Here is a 22,305-nt window from a genome sequence, read left to right on the forward strand (position 1 = left end):
CTTTAACTACAACACCCCTGCTTTCTCTTCTGCTCACTGTGTTCCCCAAGATTACAATGCCTCAAGCAGTACGTCCTCCCTGATACTGCTGGCACAGTCATCTTCTGCTCAGCATTCCAGCATTCTGCTACCATCCCATATAAACTCATACCACTTTTGGACTGGCTACTGGACAAAATCTGATCAAAATCTGCACACGTGTTGTCTGGCTGGGCAGCCAGGAGGTGTGCATGGGCCAGCTGCACAGGAAACACAGGCGATCACATCTGCCAGTCAGGCTAAGGGAAGGATTTGCAAACCTGACTTTATGGTTAGAGCTGAAAGAAGAACATGAGATTTTGAGATGTTCCATGTAAAGCCTAAACAAGCATGCTTAACAAATCATCAAACTTCTAACTTCCCAAGAAAAGGTGATGAAAGATGACATCATCTTCTAATGATATTCTATAATGCATTAAAGCTTGCAATTTGAACTTTACTATGTTGTTCAAAATTCAAGACTCAAAGCTTTGAGGGATGCATACCAAGCAATTGGTTACAGCCATATGCAACAGAGTTTGTTTCTCCACTTTAAAAAAAAAAAAAAAAAAAAAAAAAAAAAAAAAGAGAGAGAAAAAAAAAAAAGAAAAGAAAATTCCATATTGAAGGACTTCTAAGTTTCAGAGACTCTGGGTTCTTAGGAGTACCAATGTTCGGGAACATCAAGCACAAAGTTGCTGCATAATCTCAGTTCCTTTCCAACACCTTACATTTTTTCATGCAGTTCCTGGTTGTTACTATTACATTGTGTTTTTTCTGTTTCATGCTTCATTTCAAGACAACAGGGAGCAGAATTAAAATAGTATAAAATACAATAAATCTGGTATTTCCTAAGTCTCAAGTGCTTGTCTTCATAAACTAGATAACGCTCATCTAATGGCTGGTTAATGCCTTCAGAAACATACTTTTCTCTCAAAATTGAATTTTAAAAACTGAATAAAGAAAAAAAAATAGATACCTAACAATACCATCAGAATTTCTTTCTAATTTCTAATTTTCTAATTTCTAACACCTTTCTAATAATCACAAGTGGTTGTATAGCCATGTTAGTTTAAGAACACAAATAGACAAATAGTCTGCCCTGGTAATTAATATGCAATTCACTTTAATCAATGCAGTTGAAAAAGCAAAGTGCTTCACGATGCTGGGGAAAAAAAAAAAAAAAAACAAAAAACGTTTCCACCAATTCACCAATTTACTGCTCAGCCAAAGCTTGAGCATCAAAGCTTCTCCACCACATAAATATTTCTTTTTAGAAAAAGCTTTATTAATTTTTGTATGCATGTCATTAGCATGACAATAAACCACACCAGGAATCTGTTTTCCTATCTCTACCTCTATCTCTTTTACTATCTCTATTTACTAGCTGCAAAGATTACATTCCTAGATCTATCAATGCTGACAGCAAACATACTCAGTTACCCAGACCCCTGAAGTTCTGAGGTTCCTTATACCTAAAGAGCAGATGATCCCAAAAGTTACAGTAAACAACATTAATGCTTACAAAAGCCCCATGAATAATACATGACAAAGGGTCATGCATAGCTATGAAAATATAAGCACTATGCCCCTAAGAGCTTGCACTCTAAATTAAGAATTATGGAAAATGATAGATAATTAAGGAGAGGAAAATACCAAAAAAGCACATGCAAAGCTAACATGAATGAGGCTCAGAACAGATTGCTACACTTGGGAATGAAATAAGGCAAAAAGAATGCAGCAGACTATTACTGGGTTACAGTTCAAATGTGAATGATTACAAGAGATGAGAAATGACATCTGGGTGCCCCAAATGAGAACAGTACAGAAACCAAGACAGAAGAAGGTTAAAAAAGAGCATCATGGTATGAGTGAAAAAAGTATCAGCATAGAAGTATGAAGAGTGAACTCTTGGCTAAAAGGAAGGAAAACAGGTGAAAAGGGGGGGAGGGGAGGTATACCAGTAAAGCAAAGAAGTCTGTCACATACCAGTGAAATGACTCAAATATTTCCATATTTTAAAAAGAACCACAGAAAGCAGAGAAGAAGCAGTAATAATTACAATAAAATATTATTTTAGAATATCGGACAAACAGAAAATGAGAAAGCAGGAAACCTGGAGATGGGGAAAAAGAAGAGGTCAGAATAATATGCAAAACAAAATAATAATAATATAAAAAAAAATGAATTCATGTCTTGTAAGTTTGGAAAGTGTGGATTTTAGAAATGTTGCAAAAATCAAAGTGACAAGATTTGATATGATGCAGAAGAGGAAGTGGGAAGGAAGGAAGATGGCTTTCAGTATTGTTTGCAAGGCTATAGGAAATGGGAAGGGTTGCTAAATTTCATTTTGCTGGAGGAAATTAGACTACTGGTTTAGAGTGAAGAAGGAGATAATTTGTGTTCAGCTAAATTTTACTTGAATATTCATTGAGGATGAAGATGAATGGGCAGGAATAAAAATAGACAAAGTAAACAAGACCAAGGAATGGAAAGCTAGAACAACCAAATGAAGAAAGTTACAGCAAACTTGAGAAATACAAGTAAAACTTGGAAGATGGAAGCAATATTTGCTAAAGACAATACTTAAAGCATGCCAGTATGTGGAATTGGAAAAGATAAAAGAAAATGCCATAAAGTCCTTGGAATATTCATCAGGAAGATGGTCGCTGTAAGTTTCTGTGGCCACAGTAACATCAAGAGTTTTAAGTAAAGAGACAGCTGATTGGTTTTCTATGAAAAAGAATTTTCAAAGCCATAGAAAACTGCAAAGAAAAATCTATTTTCCAAAAAAGATATATGGAAATCAAACATGAATGGAAAAAAGTGGAAAATACATACTTATACACACATACTACACTATACTTATTCAAATACATACAAAAAGTGGAAATACATACTTATTGTCAAGTCTGAGAGAAAACCACATGCATATAACAGCAAAATCAGAAAACCTAGGTCACAAGGTAACGGAAACATTAAAACTATCTTTTATTTTTAATGTGCATACAAGGAAGCTGAAGGAAAATAAATGGATGGTAGTAAATAACAGGTGATATAAAAGACCAAAATACTCAATTGTCTTTTTTGCATAAGCAAAATGCTAACTGAGATTTCATATTTCTCACAAATAAGACTAACAACTAGATGGGAATACAAACTAGAAAATGGAAATAGCAGGCTAAATTATGTTCAAGTCAGTGAGGCCTGATGAAATTCAATATAGTCCATTTACAGAAACCTCTACTAACAATTTGGCCTAGTGAAGGACATAGCCCAAGCAGATGTCAAAGAATTACTGTGAATTTTTTTCTATAAAACAAAGAAAACCTATCAAGTGTGACCCTTGCTATACCTTTTGTTTACCATTTTCCAGTAGTTTTATCGAGAAATCAAATGGTTTGTTTATAGAACCAAAGCAAGGAGAGTTGCAAGAACTCCAGTGAACAAAGTATGAATTCCAAATTCCTAAGAAATTGTAGAAAGAGTTGGTCTTCAGTAAAATAAAATTTAGTAGAGGTAAGAAAACAATTATTAGTAATTACCCATATACACTAATACAGTATAGAATATGATGGGATAGATAGCAGTAGTGCACAAAAGGATCTGGTGGTACACTAGGTCAATAAAGTATTAAAAATAAAAATAAAAAAAAGCGAAGCCAAACCATTGTGGGATTACTAATAGACAATCCATGTACAGCAACAATTATTCTGTAATTATTCTGTTCTACTTGGCACCAGCAAAGTTTCAGCTCTGGACACCACTTAATACAAAAGAGGCAGACAAACTGGGGAAAAAAATCACCAAAAGACACAAAAAAATAATAAAAATGTAGAAAACATGGCACAAGACAAAAGGTTGAAAGACTTACAAAGAAGAGATGGAAGACAGACCTAAGAGCCTTCCAATACATAGAATGGTATTCAGACTGTTCTCTATACAGTAGAGTAAGTGAACTATTTTGAAAACAAATAAACACAAAATTACTAGGAAAAAAATCCTCACTTTTAAGAAATATTTAACTTCTGTGAAGAACTGAAGCAGCTTATTTAAGCTGTACAATACTTGTTATTTTGGTTCATTTTTACATAGAAGTTACATTCATAAATGCTTGGGATCCACACATGGGGAAAATCTAATGCTGTTTTAAAATCAGGACAAGTAATAGATAACTTGCTGAAATTTCCTTCAGACATATATCTGCAACACCGTTACAAGTTTACTATTTTTCATTTTGTTTTACATAAAACAGCCCCAAATATTCCAGGCTTTCTTTAGTAATTATGCGGAAATAATAATGAGGGGAAAAAAAAGTTTCAGAAAACTCAAGATTATAAAATAAAAAGTAACATTTATAGAAGTATTTTGGGTTTTCATTTCTCTCATGTTTGTCAAGACAATTTCAAGCAATTATATGGATTATATCCCTACAGCTATTTTGAAAAACTTCCTTTTTCTTAAATACTTTTATTACAATTTCAGCATTTGTAGTGTTTGAGGTTTCATTCCAACAGAGGTAACTTTCCCATCTGCTTGTACAAATACATCACATTCCTAGGGATAACCTATCTAGCAGTGCTGTAATGCTGTAAAGTGAAGTTAAATATACAATTTCAGTTCAGCAATAAATGTCACCTTATTTTATTACTCTGTTTATGTTAGTGTAAAACAGTCATCTATGACTGCCCAGCTAGTAAAGTATGGAAGCAGTGAAGTGTCTCAGAAGCAGAGTTTTGATAAGAGCACTTTTAAAGTAGCATCTTATAATTTCAAAGTACTAGAAGCCTCCATTCTCAAAGAAACCATGAAGCTTCATTTGACTTCATCACTTTGAAAGACTATTTTAGTAAATTAGCAGCTAAAATATGCTCACCTGTTCCATCATCTACATTCTCTACTTCCATCACTTCTGTGTTTATTCTGCCCCGAAAAAGGTAACGATGGCCATCAGTAGATGCTTTGCTGTTCTTCAATCGCCTGATAAGAGAAAGAGATGATGAGCAAGTCACCCACAACTTTGTGTTATGTTTCTGTATTGCTACTTGTACATGTAACATCTAAAGGAAACTGTCAAGGTCACAATTCATTTATACATGTCTAATCAAATTGTCCCATTCCTGAATGGGACACTGCTGATGCTAAAGCAAAGATGCCAACTCTGGCAAGACTAAGCTTCAAATTGGTAGATGACAAGAGTTTATCAGCAAAGCCTCACTCTAAATGTCCTGTTCCAACACTTTGATACTTACATGCCACTCTCTGTAATTAAAGACAAAATAATGCACTGGGAGGACGTGTCCTCCTAGCTGGTTTAGCCTCCTTATATTTATCAAGAAATTCAATACAAGATTAGCATGACTGAAAAAATGAAATAACACTTTTGGATGTAAATCTTGCCCTACACACACATACATGTATGTTAGCCTCATATGTGGCACTTATGCATGGAAGAACTATGAACACATTTTTTCTTCCACACATAAAAGTTAACAAAAAATTGTACTTAAGAATTTCTGGTATTTTGGAGGCAGTCAAGGCCTTTTGAGACTCCCAGTCCTACGCAGCTTTTCTCACGTAAGATAAACCAGAGATGATTTTCTGTCCATTTCAGCCCATAATGATAATTAATACTGTATTTCAAACAAAAGTCAGTTCCTGAGAATTAATGATCATCTGAGTTCTGACCTTCCCTCACTCCAGAGAGATACTAATCTTCAGAAAATGACCTGCCTCTCAATCATTACTGTCTGAGTAACTCCATTATATTATAAGCTTCTTATTCAAAAACTGAATGATATATTTTAAAAAAATAGCAGCAAATATAAAGGTTCAGTATATTTTTTCTTTCCAAAGTGAGTTAAATCCAGTAATCCTAGAGAACTTTTTATCCATGAAACCAAAGCTTAGTGATCCATGTTTATACATGTTATACAACTGTGCAACAAAAGGATGTTTAAAAATTACATAAAATGTATTTTATTTTGGCAGGGGTATTACAGAACATTTCCAAGGTCTATTATGTTTCCAGGAATCCACCAAGGATCTAGCAATGTGCGTATTCAGTGGCTACTGAAAGCAGTTTCTGGATCAAAGAAAGAAACTCAAGCAGTTTAAAAAGGGACACCTGTACACAGAATCCTTATTCCTCAGAAGCGTAAGAGCGCTGAATGAACATTAACTGCATAAGGTTGTTGCTGACCTACAGAATTACTCCCTACAATGCAGCAAGAAGCAGCATTCTGGCTCTTTTCCCTGATTAGAAATACAAAGACTTGAAACACTTGAAACTTTAGAGACTAATTTTACAGCATAAGCTACAATCCTAATGTGTTTAACTAAAAATTCAGTCTGTTTACCCTTCCTAGAAGAGAGTGAGACCACCACATAGTACCTGTTGTGGAAGTCTGATGAAACAGATTCCTTCTTCCTCTATTTCACCATTTGGTTTCTGCATTCCTACAATTTTTTTCCAATGTTTGAATTAAATGCAATTCTTACTGGATGAAGGGTTTCCTCTGAAAATACTTAGGTTTATATTGCAATTAACTACAGTAAACACTTTTGTATTGTTCAAATGTTGTTAAGAAAAAGCATACAGAGAACTAGTTCTACTGTAAGAAAAAAATACAAATGATTTTTCAAAGTATAAATGGACCATTTACCTATGCTTTTTTTTGCAGTAGACCAAAAGGTTATCAAACAGAAAAAATATCCGCTCTTGAATATTTCCTGCTGAGATTTTCAGAAGTAGTCCACTTCGCAGCATTTCTGTGCATGTGTCAGTGATGTTGGACCCCTAAAATTAATGGGAAAGAGATCAATCATTTTTGTTTTGTGTTAACTGAAGGATTCTGTAGTAAGAAAGGACAGAATTTCTTACACAAACTCACAATTCTCTGAAAACACCAAGACTAAAACTTATGGTAATTTCTTACATTTTAACTAAATAATAATTTCTAATGTTTACTTAATAATGTTTAACAAAGCTTTGTATTCACCAGGTATCATAATTAACTAGGAGAAGGGTTTGTTGCTTTATTGGACGTTTAAGATTCATCATTAAAGTTTCCAAATTATGTCACTTCTGTGCACGAGATCTCTCATGACAAATCAGGCCAACTTTATAAAACAAGTCTTATCCTTTGTGATTTTAATATTTAGTAAGAAAAGTCTGAAAATGAGGCTTTGAAACACATAATCTATGCCAAAAATAATTTGGAAGCTGAGGTAACCTCAAACTTGAAAGTCATTTAATGTATACTTCCATACTAAATTGAGCTAGACAGAATCAAACCAAAAAAAGTAAGGTTTCAAATTTAGGAAAAAACAATAGCGGCATCTACAAGTAAGACTAGCATACTCCTCCTTAACATACTCTGAAGACATCAGAATTTTTTTAATCTTTATATGTTTGGAATGAAATTTCCCATGCCTCATTATTGCTTGAAGCAGATTTTTTTTTATTATTTTTTTTTTTTTTATGAAAACAAGGCAGGCATTTTCAACAAACTTAATCAAAAAGAAGCAACTTTAACAAAGAATAACATTTTCCCAAAAATATTCCTATGACAAATTCCTAGCATTTCAATGCCTTACAAAGATGAATGAACCTCTCAAAGAATCCTGCCTTTAAATCAAGGTGCACTATTTCTGAAAATCATAGAATCATTGAATCATTTAGGTTGGAAAAGACCATTAAGACTTAAGATCATCAAGTCCAAATGTCAACCTTACATTACCAAGTCCATAACTAAACCATGTCCCTAAGCACCACATCTAGACATCTCTTAAATACCCCCAGGGATTACTCAACCACTTCCCAGGGCAGTTGGCATCTGTTCTAATGACTGTTTGAACCATTTCTTCACCCTTTCCTTAAAGAAATTCTTCCTGATACCCAGTTTAAACCTCTCCTGGTGCAACTTTGGGTCATTTCCTCACGTTCTACCACTTGTCACCTGGGAAAACTGACCAACACCTACCTCACTGCAATGTCCTTTCAGGTAGTTGTAGAAAGCTATGAGCTTCAGCCTCCTTTTCTCCAGACTGAACAACCCCAGTTCCATCAGCCACCCCTCTTGTCTTGTTTTCTAGTCCCTTCACCAGCTTTGTTCTTCTGTGAACACATTCCAGCAACCCAGTATCTGTCTTACAGTGAGGGGCTCAAAGCTGAACACAGTACTTGAACACCAGAGGAAGATTACCTCCCAAGTCCTGCTGGCCACACTATTTCTGACAGAAGCCAGGATGCCATTGGCCTTCTTGGCCACATGAGCACGCTGATGCTCCTGGTCCTTTTCTGCGAGGCAACTTTCCAGCCACCCTTCCCCAAGCCTGTATCACTGCAGAGGTTGTTATGACCCAAATGAAACACCCAGCATTTAGCTGTGCTGAGTGCCATACAAGTCCATGCTCCTGTGGGACAGTGACCTTCTGTACTTGTTCTATATGAGTCAAGCCATGAAATCCTATTGATAATTATGCATACACCCCTGGCTCAAGGAGCTTCCTAATTTCAGACAGTCAACATTCAACCTGCAAAACCTGCAAAAGGCAGGGCTTTCCTTTCATCTACACATGTTCTGAATGACTTTTACTTGCAGTCACTGTAGTTACTTCCTCTTCTTGATCTAATCACAGCAGCCCAAAGAAAAATGTATTCAATTAAGAGCCAAGAAGCAATCTTGGGTTCCGCTCTCAGCTCTTCATCTTACCATGCATCCTTTGTACATCACAGTCCTGAATATTGAGCAATAGCTCAGACTCTGCTCTAAGGGGAAAGCAGGCTGTTTACAGAGATGATAAGAGAGATTGCACAACTATAACAGTGGAGCATAATTTGGGTCTCTAAATCAAGCAACTTCAGTATCAGTGCTAACTAACCATTCTTGTTTCCATTTAGGATCAAATGAGGCAAAAATGAATGTCATCTCTAGCCACTAAGACAGAATAAACACCAGAAGCTGGTATATTAATTTACAGTTTTATTTGAAACCAAACACTGAAACACCTTAGCACATTCTGTAATATAAATTAAGCATAAATTAGAACTGAATTTAATTCTTGCTGACAACTACAGAAAAGCAAGTTGTTTCTTTCCATTACATTTCATAGCTTCTGTACATTAAAAAGAGTAATCAATGTTATGCTGCTTTTAAAATTTGTTGGCATTTACTTTTAAAAGGCTGGATTTTTAAAAGGTTTTATTTATTTCCTTGTGTTTTTTTTTAAAAAAAAAAAAAAAAACATCAGCTGGAAAATTATAATTTTCTATGTACACCAAATATTTCAGCTTAAGGCTTCAAAACTGTTTCAGCAGTTTCAGTTTTCAACAAAAGGGTGTATTTTTTCAGAGAAAGCATTTCATGAAATCATTTAATCTCTTCTTATTGAAATAAAAAAATCATTTTCACTGTAGAAAAATATAACCTTTTCCCAACAGTCCTATCGAGTTCTGCTAGTATGCCAGAATCATGTCTTAAAATACCACGTTCTATACATATGTTAAATGTATGTAATTCAGGTTACTTGAATTCCTAAGATTTACCTAAGTCATTATTTAAGTTCAGCATTGCAATATCACAGTAAGTATTATCTGTGTCACATTACTACCCTCTGCTATTGTTTTGTTCTTCATTTTCCTCCTGTTCTAATGCAAACTGCTAGATGATGAAAAAAAACATTCTAGAGATACTTTTTTTCCCTCAGAGACCTCCCTTCCAAACACTCAACAATGTTAACTTCACTTATCCTATACCTTCTGACAAGATCACAACCCATGGTGGTATGGCCGCAGGCCAGTGAATTTTGTTATTGCTGTTGTATTTACTGAAGTCCAAGGGAATAAGATAACAGGATCAGAAGTCACATCTGGCTGTCCTACATAACACTGCCAGTGCCAAAAATTTTTTTCTTCTGCTCCCCCCACCATGTCTTATGTATTTAACACTGTGAGGGTCAGCCTGCTCTGCTCTTACAGTTTGGATAGGCATGGAGCTGAAAGGGACAAAAGGGTGTATTATATGGAAGTACTGCTGTCCCTACACCTGGGGTAAGCACTCTACTGCATCACCAAGAGGTTAAAAAAAAAAAAAAAAAAGAATGACAAAGCAGACAGGACAAAGGGCCACCATATCCCATACAGTGCAAAGGAGAAATGAAAACTGTAAGAACTTTTTAATGAAGGACACATCCACACTTTGAACGTGGCTTTACGGCAGAAACACCCAAGCTACAGTTTATACCCAGAGCATTAGGATAACTCATTAATCCAGCAGCTGGAGGACTTTCTCATGGGGAAGGTTCAAGGCTGCAATAACAAACGAGAGGATACTCTTGTCCCAGAAGCAGGAGAGGCTACTGGCTCCACAGCTAAAAATGAACTACAATACCTACAAGCAATATTTTAGAACAAATATTATCAAAACCTTCTGAGACAAACAAGTTTTCATTAAATGCTTAAACTCAAACTACCAAGGAAATCTCAAATGTAAGCAACTTGAATCTGAAATGTAATTCACTTTTTTAAAGTTTTCATGAATACACGCATTTATACTCATTTCTTTCACATGAAGATCATATAGTTGCTTAACCTAAATGTAAAAGTCAGTGCTACCAGGCTACAACTCATGTTTCTATACATTTAAAATACATGCAATTATAGCTGATGGGGTATTTTCAGTGAAACCAGAATTTTTGTAATATGTTGGTTTAAAAATTAGCAATAATCAATAATTCTATTATTGTAGAAACAGACCTGTTCTAAAATGTTCCAGCAAAACATATGGATTCAGTTGAAAAAAAAATGACCTGAAAAGCAGACTTCTACCATGAATTTAGACTCGTTTGTCCTCCATCTTTCCTACTGAGTCACTGAAGACTCCAAATGTCTTACTTTAGAGCAGTCCTTATCACAAAATAAATACATTTAAAATGCATTGGAGGGAGAAAATAATATCCCCTTCATCCTTAAGTCATTAAATACCCATCTCAGACAGTAAAAAAAATGTCCTTCATTACCATGCAAACAAAAGCAGTTATTTGTTCATTTCAGCTGTTAGAAAAATTACTTTTCCACATATTTTGGGCAAATTTCAGTCAAACATGGAGGTCCGAGTGTACTGATTCAGTGGCCACCACTCTAATAGTGATAAAGGTTAGAAATTGCAGATATTAACTTACTTTTTAACTTACTCATGAACACCTTCATGTGTTCATGAGACATAGACTTAAACAGGGTAAAGGGCTAAAAATTCTGGAGTTTAAAACAGAAATCTGTATTAAAATACCATTTGATGATATGGTGGAATAGAAAGAGATGGAATACTCGATGCTACAGTTATTAAGTTGGCCTGTGACTCAACCTGGGTTGTTCTGTTTTCAGCTTACAACAAATGCAATAATTTTATTTTTTCTTCTCTCACTGAAACATCCACGCAAATTTTACTGACAGGCTCCTTCAGCTGCTGAGCCATTCTCCAGCTGAGACAGCCACCTACACAAGTTCTGAATTCAGGCCAATAAATTTAACCACTTAGGAAATTAAATAAGAAAGTCATTATATTCAAAATTTTCTTTCGTGAAGCAGATGTTCCATTTTTCCATGAATCTGTATTTTTATCATAACAAATGCAAGCTTCATTTTATGACACTTATGTATAGGAATTCAAGTCATGCTTTGAACAGATTCTAAAAATAGTCTTTTCTTTTTCCCCCTTTCCTCCTTCTAGTTGGGGCCAAGCAATGTGCTAAGCATTTCCTTCTGGAAGGAAATCTCCAACAAGTTTGTCTCTTTATTTTTAGGCTATGCAGAAAACCAGATGTTTATTTAATTAAATCCACTTTCATGCATCGCATTCAGAGATTTTTTGTAGTTGTTGTTGGGATTCATTCAAAATATTGTTAGCTCTCACAAATGCTCTGGAATTCTTACCATTTCAAAGATGCATATATTAAGATCAGGGCAATTTTGCCAGATTGGGTACCCTGTGTCTGCCATGTGATAACATCAAACCTGATCAGCTCAGCTACAATAAACACCATATAACTCTACTGAAAACAGACTATTTTAAGACAATGGCACTATTTCAGAGTTCAAGCACAAGTGAAATCCTAAAATTAAATCTAGGGAAAAAAATCAATGTTGGAAGGAAATTACTATGTTATGGTTCACAGAACACATACAGAGCAGAGAGAGAATAAGTCTACACCTTGCATGTTTCTGTCCATATTGCTTCCTTTGTCCCCAATTAATATATCTTCAACAGCATACATATTTTACTAGTGGATGTCTTCTTAAGGAGTCAGAGGAAGCTTAAAGCAGGAAAGTCGATTCCCTTTTCAGGGTTAGAACTTTGAGAACAGTCAGTTCTTAACCAAGTTACATGACTAATAATGTACTGAGTTAATCATACTGTAACTTTATACTTGAGTGTGTTCATTAAGATGTATTTGACATATGTATAAAACTCAAGGCACTGAAAGCAAGTAGAAAAATTTAATCACTGCAGCACTGCAGAAGACTTAATTGAAAATCTGAAAGTAACAGAAGGAATAAAATCTGTGATAGGCAATAAGGATTATTTAACAAGTTTCCCTTGCCTTAAAATATTAGTAACATCATGGTTTTACTTGTTATTTCTTCTTCCATGAAGGTGTTGCACAAGCAACAACATGCATTTTAATGTTTACATGCCCTAATCTTTCCGAGATATAGATGATGGCCACAAGTTCAAGGTAATTATAAAAAAGAAACTTATTTTTACGTAGTCTAAACAAGCAGCTGTTAAGATATTTGCTTCTTTTGGAAGGTGTTAGGTCAAGTAGACTTCTCAATGATAACATTTAAAGCTTTATTTTATCCAAGTTCTTTCTTTTTAAAAAATCTGCAGACAATATCCTGGCATGACTACACACTCTATGTCATTTATTATTTGTCTTTAATGGCTTATTTTGAGACTGAGGATTATAACTAAAGGCAGAAAGGTTTGCCTGAATACAGACCAGCAATTATAGAGTTTTTGTACTTGCTAGGATTCCTCATCTTGAGGCACAGTGAATTTTCATGGAATGTATTGTATCAACAGTCCTAGAACAAGACTATTATGCTCTGAGTTCTGGCATAAGCAGATTTCTCTGTTCTAAATTGTACCTACCCCAATTACAGAAATGGAATAGCAGTTCTTGAAAATGTTGTCACACAGGAAAAGGAAAAATACTGTAAGTATTTCATACTATGGATAAAATGTATTTCAAATACTACAGTGTACTGAAGAAGCACGGAAAAAAAAATGATTAAAGTAAAATTAGTTATTTAATCCACATTTAGAATGAATCAGATCTTCCCATACTACTCCATTAATAATAAATGAAAGGTTTATTCCACAGATCATCAGATTACACATGGAGCAGATAGGAAAGCATCATGGACAGTATTTAGGGAGTTCTCTGTTTACAGTAACTTTTATTCTCCTTTCAGATAGTGGCTTTTCATTGAACCCTTCTGGAAGGCAAGGGGAGACTGAATCCTCTGCTGGACAAGCAGAGGGCAACCTTAGACAGAGTAAGTTCAAGAAGCTGCAGGTGTAAGCACGTGTAAAACGTGAATTGGGAACCCAGAGCACAAGGATAGAGTACAGGGAAACAGAAGAGGAAGTTTCTGGGGGGGACCAGCAGGTCCTGTACAAAGTTTACTGCCACTGAGAAAACACTGTTTAGCATCATAAACCCACAGTCTTAGCAACAGCAGGGAGGGAACAGAGCTATGTAAAAACTATTTTTCCTCTCTGATGTCTCTATTATTATGAATGCTTAATTAACAGCTGACTGTTCTTGCCTATATTCTATTTTCTGTAGTTATACTTACTGTGGTACTCTGTCAGTTAAAGTTCAGGCAGGTCCATCACAAAGTCTCCTCTGACTCAGGGTCCCACCAGTGTCGCTAACCCTTTCTTTTCTCTGCACTGTATGAAGCCATTTTCCACTACATAGCCAAAAATCAGATCTCAGACTAACAGATTAGCATGCAAAAAAAAATAACAATAATTTTTTCTTTCTATCTTCTCCAGCCAGTAAACCTTCAGCAAAGTAAAGAGTCATTGCCTATACACATCAGAATTAGCACAGGACTGGAGGGGAGAGCTTCGGAGGTTGCATTAGTCCTCACTTTACAATGAAGAGCATGTGATCCCCTCACTATAGTTTGCCAGCCTTCAGACTGGTCACCAATCTTGTAGACAGCAGTCAAGTTGTTAAAGCTTGGCAGGTAGCCAGTGTGGGTGATTAACTGAAGGTCAATTATCAGACTGGACAGAGATACAGAGGCATTAGAAGATGGAGTTTCTCACTGGACCAAATGCAGATGCCAATCAATGAGGTTCTCTCATTATCAGTGGAGAGAAGCAGGGGCATTCAGGATGAAACTCAGCTAAGTACAGCTCAAAAGTACATCAGGTAGATCTTATCACCAAATAGCCTGTTTCTCTCTATTGTTTGAAAAGGACTCAAATTCAGACAAGATAAAACTCTCCACTGGTGTTTGGTACTACTAAGATAAAATGCCTTCCCCTATTTCTTAAGCAGCTCTCCTAGAAAGAGGAGTAGAACATCTGAGTACAGTTTTCAGAAAAGCAAAGTACTTCCATGTTGAAATTAGTGTTAAAAAACCCTGTGTATAATATTCAAAAATGACCAAAAAAAATGTTAACACTGTTTGCTTTACATTTATTTTACTGGGACTTCACTTGTGTTTACCTCAATCTGTGCAGGTCAAACATTTGGATACAAAACACCCAAAGCAACTTGAAGAAATACCTGTATCTGTATCTATATTTCTGTAGAAAATAATCATAGCACTCAATATAACACAAAATAAAGGTTTTGGCAGCACAACTACTTGATCATGTTGCTATTTAGGGGAAAGGTTGCCTCTTCTTTTTACTATTAAGATGTCTAACTCAGGAGCAGACTTACTGTCTCTTCGCAAAAATAAAATATTAAAACCATAATATTTGCTAACCATTTAAAAATGAGCAAAACCAAACAAAACAAGACTTCTTACATAGAGTCTGCTTAACACATTTATGTTACCTTAGCTCAGCTATGTAGACTAGCTACAAGCTGAGTGTCTACGTACAAACTGACAAAAAATAGAGATTCTTACAGAATGATCAACAATCAAAACATTTTTCTACCAGAAAACATTCTTAACATTAAACATAAACATTCTTAAGCAGGTATTGACAACAATAGAGTCAGAGCAGCAGTTAAGATTGGGATTTATATAATGTATACATGTGCACACATATATGTTGATGTAAATGACCAAGACTTCAAATAAAACACTGAACATTTGCCATCTTTCCTGGAAGCCTGCTATACAGCAGTGCTCAGTCATGGAGCAACACTTAATTTAGAGAACAGATACTAAATAAAAGCTGTAATTTCACAGAAGAGGGGATTTCACAGTACCTCGGGATCACAAAAACAGTGCAATACAGGCTTGTTGAAAATTGTTACTTCCTCCTTCATAAAAAGCAACACATCTTGTGACATTACCTCCCATCCTTCAACATGAGACTGCCATTCTTCCAGAAACTCTAATTTTTCCATTTGTCTCTTGGCCTCATTTATGTTGGAACAGACAGCTTTCATGGCCTGGAGGGCTTCCATAAGTGCTGCATAGTCACTGTGCTTCCTTGGAGTCCGCTTCAGTAACTCCTATGTAGACATTAAAAGAAAAAACAACTTGTCTTTGATCTCTAAATGAACATTACAAGAGGCTTAAATTGACTAGAATATAAAATCAAAACATGGACAGACTTTTCTTTTACTATGTGGAAAAGAAAATAAACCCTCTAGTGCTGTGTTCTAGTAGGACATTAAAAGTCAGAGAAATAAATTGCTATTAATAAAAATTATCACTACGTAAGAAAAAGTTGGCATTTCTGCTACTTTTCTTTCCCCGACAATGTTTCTTCATATTCACATTTGTGTTTTTTGTTTTTTTTTTTTATTATTATTATTCCATGGGATGGAATTGTTCAACAACAAAGATAACAACTCTGCTTTAAAATGTTAGTTTACTGACATCAAAATCCACACCTGCCTTTCCTGCAACTTAGGACCAAAAAAAAGTTTCTTTAGCCCCAGTCTATTGTTTAATCTACTGCAATACACCAGAGAAGTGAACAATAGCTTAGGTGACTCACTGATTTTGGATGGTTATTGGTAATGGCAGCAATACCGAAAACCAAAAGCAGAGTTGCCAGTATTCATTGGAGATTTCCCATCTCAAACTACCAACTCCACTTTTACAGCTGGACTGACTAAATGCAGCCTTCAGTGCATATCCTGATGGAGGCTTGGGTACATTCTTTCTGGAGGCTTAGCAAGAAGCTTTAACCCTGTTGACACTACACCCTGTATTGAATTTTTTTGTACATAAATATCTTCATTTCAATGTGTCCCTAGTGTAATTCATTAGTCAATTTCCCCTGCTTTGTCTGTAGATCCTCCATTCAAAAAATAGAATATTAAAAAAAAATAATAATTGGCCAAGTGAACTATAAAACCACAGGTATCTGGGATGACTCAAACCTCATTGCAACTGTATCCTTTAACTTGTTTAAAAAAATCTTTATTTTAACATGTTTAATGTTTTTATGTCAGTGCAATGAAATGTAGATGCCTCATAACTGGCAATGTTTCAGATCTAAACTCACACATGCATTGTGAAAAATACAGTCTAACAATCATATTTCAAGTTGCTTCTAAAGCAGGATGTGCTCTTGCTTTTCTCTCTGTTTGAAACAATAAACAAGATTAAATTCAAATTTGTTACGCATAAATGCATTTTAAATATTTACTTTCCTGATCATTGTATTATTTCCTAACATTAGAAAATTTCAGTAACTTGGAGATTTGAATATGTAATTCTTTTTAGTACATTTAACACATTATATTATTTTAAGCCATAACAGTAAGGTAAGCATAAACGTGCAAACATGCATAAAACCACATACAGCATCTTACTGTTACTCTGAAGTGTTTCTTTAAAAACATCTTCATAAATATTTTTTATTTACACTTTGCTGATGGCAGATTAGATTCAGCAAAGCATGTTGGCAACAAGCTCTGCTATCCCAAGCCTTTTAAGCAAGGACATGGCCAAACCTAGTCTCATTAAACTCACTTAAATGGTTCACTTCAACTCAACAATCAGGAGGCAACATCACCACTAAATGCAGAAGGGACCTAATAATCTTAATTGAGCCAGACTCCTCAGTCCTTTTGATACTGAAGTCAGAAGAGTTGACACTACTTTTAATAGAACAAGTCTGGGTCCAGTATCTAACAGAGATTATTCACTGCATAGGGAGATTGTTCCAGCTGTTCTGAAATATTCTTAGTGACCAGTTTTACATAGAGATTATGAAATCCTGGATAAAAAAAACTCTTAAGTACCTTCAAAAGAAGAGGATACTTGCATATTCTTTGTATTGGCGTTACTAGATACCCCTCCAACGGCACATCTGTGTTCTTACGTCCTCCAAGGAGCATGCAATTCTAGAGTGCAAAAGTTCAACAAATGATTTAAAAACCCTGAGAAAATTACACTTTCTCAAATCATGAATTATGCAAGAATTCAAGAGAGGAGTCTGTTACTGGTTTTAATCTCCATTAGATACCAAGTTTCTATAACGTAAGCAGTTGCCATTGAAAATTATCAGAAATAAAGATAAATGCATACACACACAGCAAAAATGGCTAACCTGTGTATGGATTACATGCATCTGTGTTAACTATGTGATGACGGAGGTTTGCAAGAACAGACTTGATCTACATGCACAGACAGGTACATTGACTATCATCCATGACAAAAAAACTGCAACGATATTATGCAGGCATAATGATGCAGGTACCCTTTCTTCATCCAATCTAAGTAACGGTTGCCTTTTATTTAAGTGATGAAAATAAAAGACAATAAATAAAATGCTAAAAATATGCTTTTACACTTCTATAACAGCAACAAAGAACTCAGAGTGATCAGTACATATGTTGTTTAAGATAGAAAGTAGTGTTAAAAATGGTTTGACCTTGGTTTCAACAAGGTCATCTGAATACAATAAAGGTCTTCTGCTTACATGCTTCTATATTTAAACATGATGTGCAATGAATAAAATATGGACTAAAGAATATGTGAGTTTAGACAAGACTTTCAACCATCAAAGCAAGTAATACATTAAATTAAATGTATTATAATATAATTAAATGGTGGAAGCATCCATGAAAAAGCAGCTGTGAGAGAGAAAATAAGGGCTATTTGAGATAACCAAGTATGCAAGGGACATCACAGCAAATATTTGGAATTGCTGGAATTAAAGTGTAAGTACATAAAGACCTACGGTAATGATGGAAATTATTTTATCAAGAGATGAGAAGGAATTGTGATGCAATGGCATAAGATAAACTAAGGCTTCATAGATCAAGATATCTAAACCAAGAACAATAAACAAAAGTATTTTAACACAACCAGATAGTATCTTGACATGGGCCACAAATCTGGATGCAGACACGTTGTTGATGGAACAGAGGCTACAAAAGTGCCTGGCCACTCTGCTCAGTGCCAAATACACAAAGCACATGCCCCATACACAGTGCTGCTGTGGGGGTCTGTACTCTCACCTTTAAGTGTCTGCTCTGTGTTCCCGGTCAATAACTTTCTGTCCTATCCTAAAGGATCCTTTATCCTAAAAGTTCTCATTTAATCTGCCAATCAAAAGCTTTACTAAAAAACGACTGACTAACTTGAACAAGATAATGGAAATGTGGGCTATATGTTCATGTAATATTTGACTTTATACTTAAAGGCTCAAAAGTCTGCTTTCAACTCCCAGCTATTTATAGATAACCACATCTCTAATGATCTTGACTGTTCTGTCTGGCTAGAAGGCTTCAATTTTGCTTTCAAAATGAAGAGTAAACCTGGAGAACCTCCTGTTCTCTAAGTTAGACTGCTGCCACTTATTCTACAGACACATCCCAAATCTATGAGGAACACAAAGCTGATATGGAAGCCCTATACCTGCTCCTGGGAATACATGACACCAACATATCATGAACTGCCACAGCTGCACACTTGGGTTCCTTTATCAGAAAAAAAGCTCTGTGAAATCTATCTCCAGAATATTTTGCTTTTTGTCTCTGTAGTCACCATTCACTCCTTCCTCTTAAGTCCAGCCAGACTGCTCCCAAAGCTCCCAAAATAAGAACCATGTATGTGCCCATCCTCAAGTCTGTGTCAACTGCTGAGAAAAGATCAACTTTGAAGCTGTTTTTCACTATGAATGGAACACTGCTGAACAAGAGACAGTAAAAAAAAAAAAAAAAAAAGCAGATGGAGCTTTATGTCACCCAGTACAACCCCACAATGAGGAAATTTCCACACTGCTATTAATTTGGCTGTAAGTTAATGGAGTTTCATATCCCCCAATTTGGCTACATTTTACTAAAGTATCCTTCCAAAATTTAGTAAGATGCGCTAGGACAATTTCACCAAGAACTCTGTCAACAGCAGTAGTAAAAGCCTACTGCATGCTAAAAATTAATAAATAAATAAAACGTGACATTTTCAACCACATTTGTGATGTTTTGTTGATAGTGACATTTGCTTAAGTTCACTCTTAGTCCCAAAATGCAATAATCAGACCTGATCACTCTGAACTTCAGTATCGTATCTGAGGGCACCTTCTCAAGTGTGTAAGTTCCAACACAGAAGGCCGTGCATTTCAAAGCTGACCTTGTTATCACAGGATGCCATGAAGGAAAACACAAAAATCATTCCATACTAAAATCTTCTTTTAACAAATCATGTCAACTATTAGGAAACTCAGTATTTGCACGGAATTTTTTTTTGCTGCAGAAAAACAATGACTGTCATACTCATTATTTTAAAACTCCTCCTTAATTGTCTGGCAAAGTGAAGACTAATTGTGTAGCTGTTTTCTTTGACCTCTGCTTAAGCCAGTGTCTTAAGCCAGTGTCTAAGATCAGGATGGCTACTCTACAATCCATAACAAAACATTCTTCTGTTTGGCACAGCTTTCACTACAGTACCAGTCTGTGTACCATGTCTTCAGCAGCTCTGCCTAAACTTTCAGCTTCCTTTTTCTAATTTATTTCCCTAAAACTCCTAATATATCTTATTCTATTCTTTTTTTCTTCCTACAGACACAGTTGGATTTACACCCTTATTTCTTGGCCAGCAAGATCTAGGCATAGTGCCTAATGCTGTGATAATGCAGGGGTCCAATGGCAGCAGTGAAAATTCGATATACATAACCCTTCCTCTGAAAACATCGCCCCCAGCTGAAACGCCCACTGCCCACTACAAGCAGGTGTGCTCATTATTGTTGCATGGTGGAGACAACAGTGCTAACCATTCACTGCCCAGTCAAAAAATACCAAGCTAGAACACCAATTCAAAGTTTATTTACCAAAAGAAATGTCCGTACTGTTCTTATTTTGTTAAGGTCAAGCAGAACTTTCTGTGCCTTCTCGTGGTTACTGCAGTATTCATCATAGATACGAAATTTCTCTTTCTGCAGAAACAAAGAAATAGATTGTTCTTCAGTTGCCATTTGGATTTTTTTTTTAATTAAAAAAAAAAAAAAAAAAAAAAAAACAAAACATGGAAATCACAGTTTTGAAAGCTGAACAGTTAATATAGTCTTCATTTTGGAAGGCCAGCTATTCCTCCTACATTTATTATTTGAGCTCCAGCCTTTCTTCTACTTTCTATTTCTGTTTTTAATTAGAATTATGAAGTTGAACAGTCTGGAAGCATCACTTGAGAATTTTCTGAAAAATTTCAGAGGTTGGGCTGTCACCAAAACATGGGATGAAAAAAAATAAAAAGGGAAGAAAACAATTAGTATCTTATTTGCTGACTCATCAGCACTCCTGCGGGCCACCATCAGACACCGGTGGCCCAGTACAGGGTCCCTTCCTCTCCCACAGCCCCACATGCCAGCAGCACCCTAGCTACCACTCAGCTCTCAGGTGGCTTCCAGCAGGCCTCAGCAAGTGCAAGACATTTGTCATTCCTTTTGCTATTCAGAAGGAGTCATAGGAAATGTTCAAGTTTCTGGCAGCCAAAACATTTAAGGCTATACTTATTTTTAGGAAAATACTTTTGACTCGCTGGCTGCAAGGGTCCTAAACATGGGTTTATGCGAAGCCTCTGACAGCAGATACAAACTTACACATTTGTTTGAAGGAAAATGCTATCACCAACAGGTTTAGTTTTTGTTGCATTTAAAATAAAAGCAGTCACTATTTTGTGAAAAAGTATCCCAATTCATAGCTACAAAAGACATTACAGGCTACTTTGTTGAATATAAAACTGAGTAAATAGCAAAAGCTTGCCAATCTTACATGCTCTTTCTTTATTCTCACCCATCCCCCTTTTTTTTGGGCAATGGCAGTAACCAACAGATGACCTCAAAGTACTCTACATTACGCAATCAAGTCATATTTTGTCCTCATGACTATGTACAGTCATCATCATGACAGTAATTAATAAAGACAATCAGAAAAGGCAAAAAAAAAAAAAAAAAAAAAGTGAAAATGAAATAAGGCTGTAAGAGAAGATATCATACATAATGAAGAAAGCAAGTTCCAACTTCATGCTGCGCACTCGGTTCTGGCTGCAAGCACTCCTCCACGAGGGACAGGAAGTTTTTGTGAACTGCAAGAATATCTTCAATATTTGAAAACAACATCTGCAAAAGAATAAAACAGATAAATAAAACAACAGAAACAAAATAAAACACATATGCAATTAGCAGACTAACCTTAACTGTCTCTTCTGTAACATTTTTATCCACTTTGGCTGTAGCACATTGGATCATTCGGTGAAGGAAAGCCTGCATGAAACAAGACAAATAGGGGAACAGTTAATTCAGGAATACTTGAATAGTTTTTGGCATTTTACGCTTATAACTTGTTTCCCAAAACAACTTGTTTCTTATGTTCTGGATGCAGAGTCATGTTAGAATATTATTCTGCATCTAAAATAAGTACTATATTTATAAAGCATTTAGGGGCTCTGTTATCTTAACATGATATAAAAGCTTATCTGCACAGAGTACAGAAAGAGTTAAACAATGAAATCTTGAAGCTGAGAAACTGAATGTTCTCTCAAATACAGCTTCCACCCTGCACTCATATTACAATCAAGCAAGAGCAAAATGAGTCACTTTCAAAATATAGTCCTAGCACTTT

At 35.5% G+C, this 22,305-nt stretch overlaps 1 protein-coding gene across 2 annotated transcripts in view; it reads right to left on the minus strand.

Moving 5' to 3' along the window:
- PREX2 (phosphatidylinositol-3,4,5-trisphosphate dependent Rac exchange factor 2) overlaps positions 1-22,305 on the minus strand; it is a 175,572-nt gene that overhangs the window by 106,379 nt on the left and 46,888 nt on the right. For both annotated transcript variants that reach the window (XM_027452319.3, XM_013099335.5), the window contains 7 exons: positions 21,876-21,947; positions 21,681-21,803; positions 20,517-20,621; positions 17,485-17,586; positions 15,577-15,738; positions 6,684-6,817; positions 4,895-4,998 (listed from right to left, as the gene is read on the minus strand). In XM_027452319.3, the coding sequence (XP_027308120.1) occupies positions 4,895-4,998; positions 6,684-6,817; positions 15,577-15,738; positions 17,485-17,586; positions 20,517-20,621; positions 21,681-21,803; positions 21,876-21,947 (802 nt within the window). The remainder of the gene's footprint in view (positions 1-4,894; positions 4,999-6,683; positions 6,818-15,576; positions 15,739-17,484; positions 17,587-20,516; positions 20,622-21,680; positions 21,804-21,875; positions 21,948-22,305) is intronic.

This window comes from Anas platyrhynchos, chromosome 2 (assembly GCF_047663525.1).
Source record: "Anas platyrhynchos isolate ZD024472 breed Pekin duck chromosome 2, IASCAAS_PekinDuck_T2T, whole genome shotgun sequence".
Classification (NCBI taxonomy): Eukaryota; Metazoa; Chordata; class Aves; order Anseriformes; family Anatidae; genus Anas; species Anas platyrhynchos.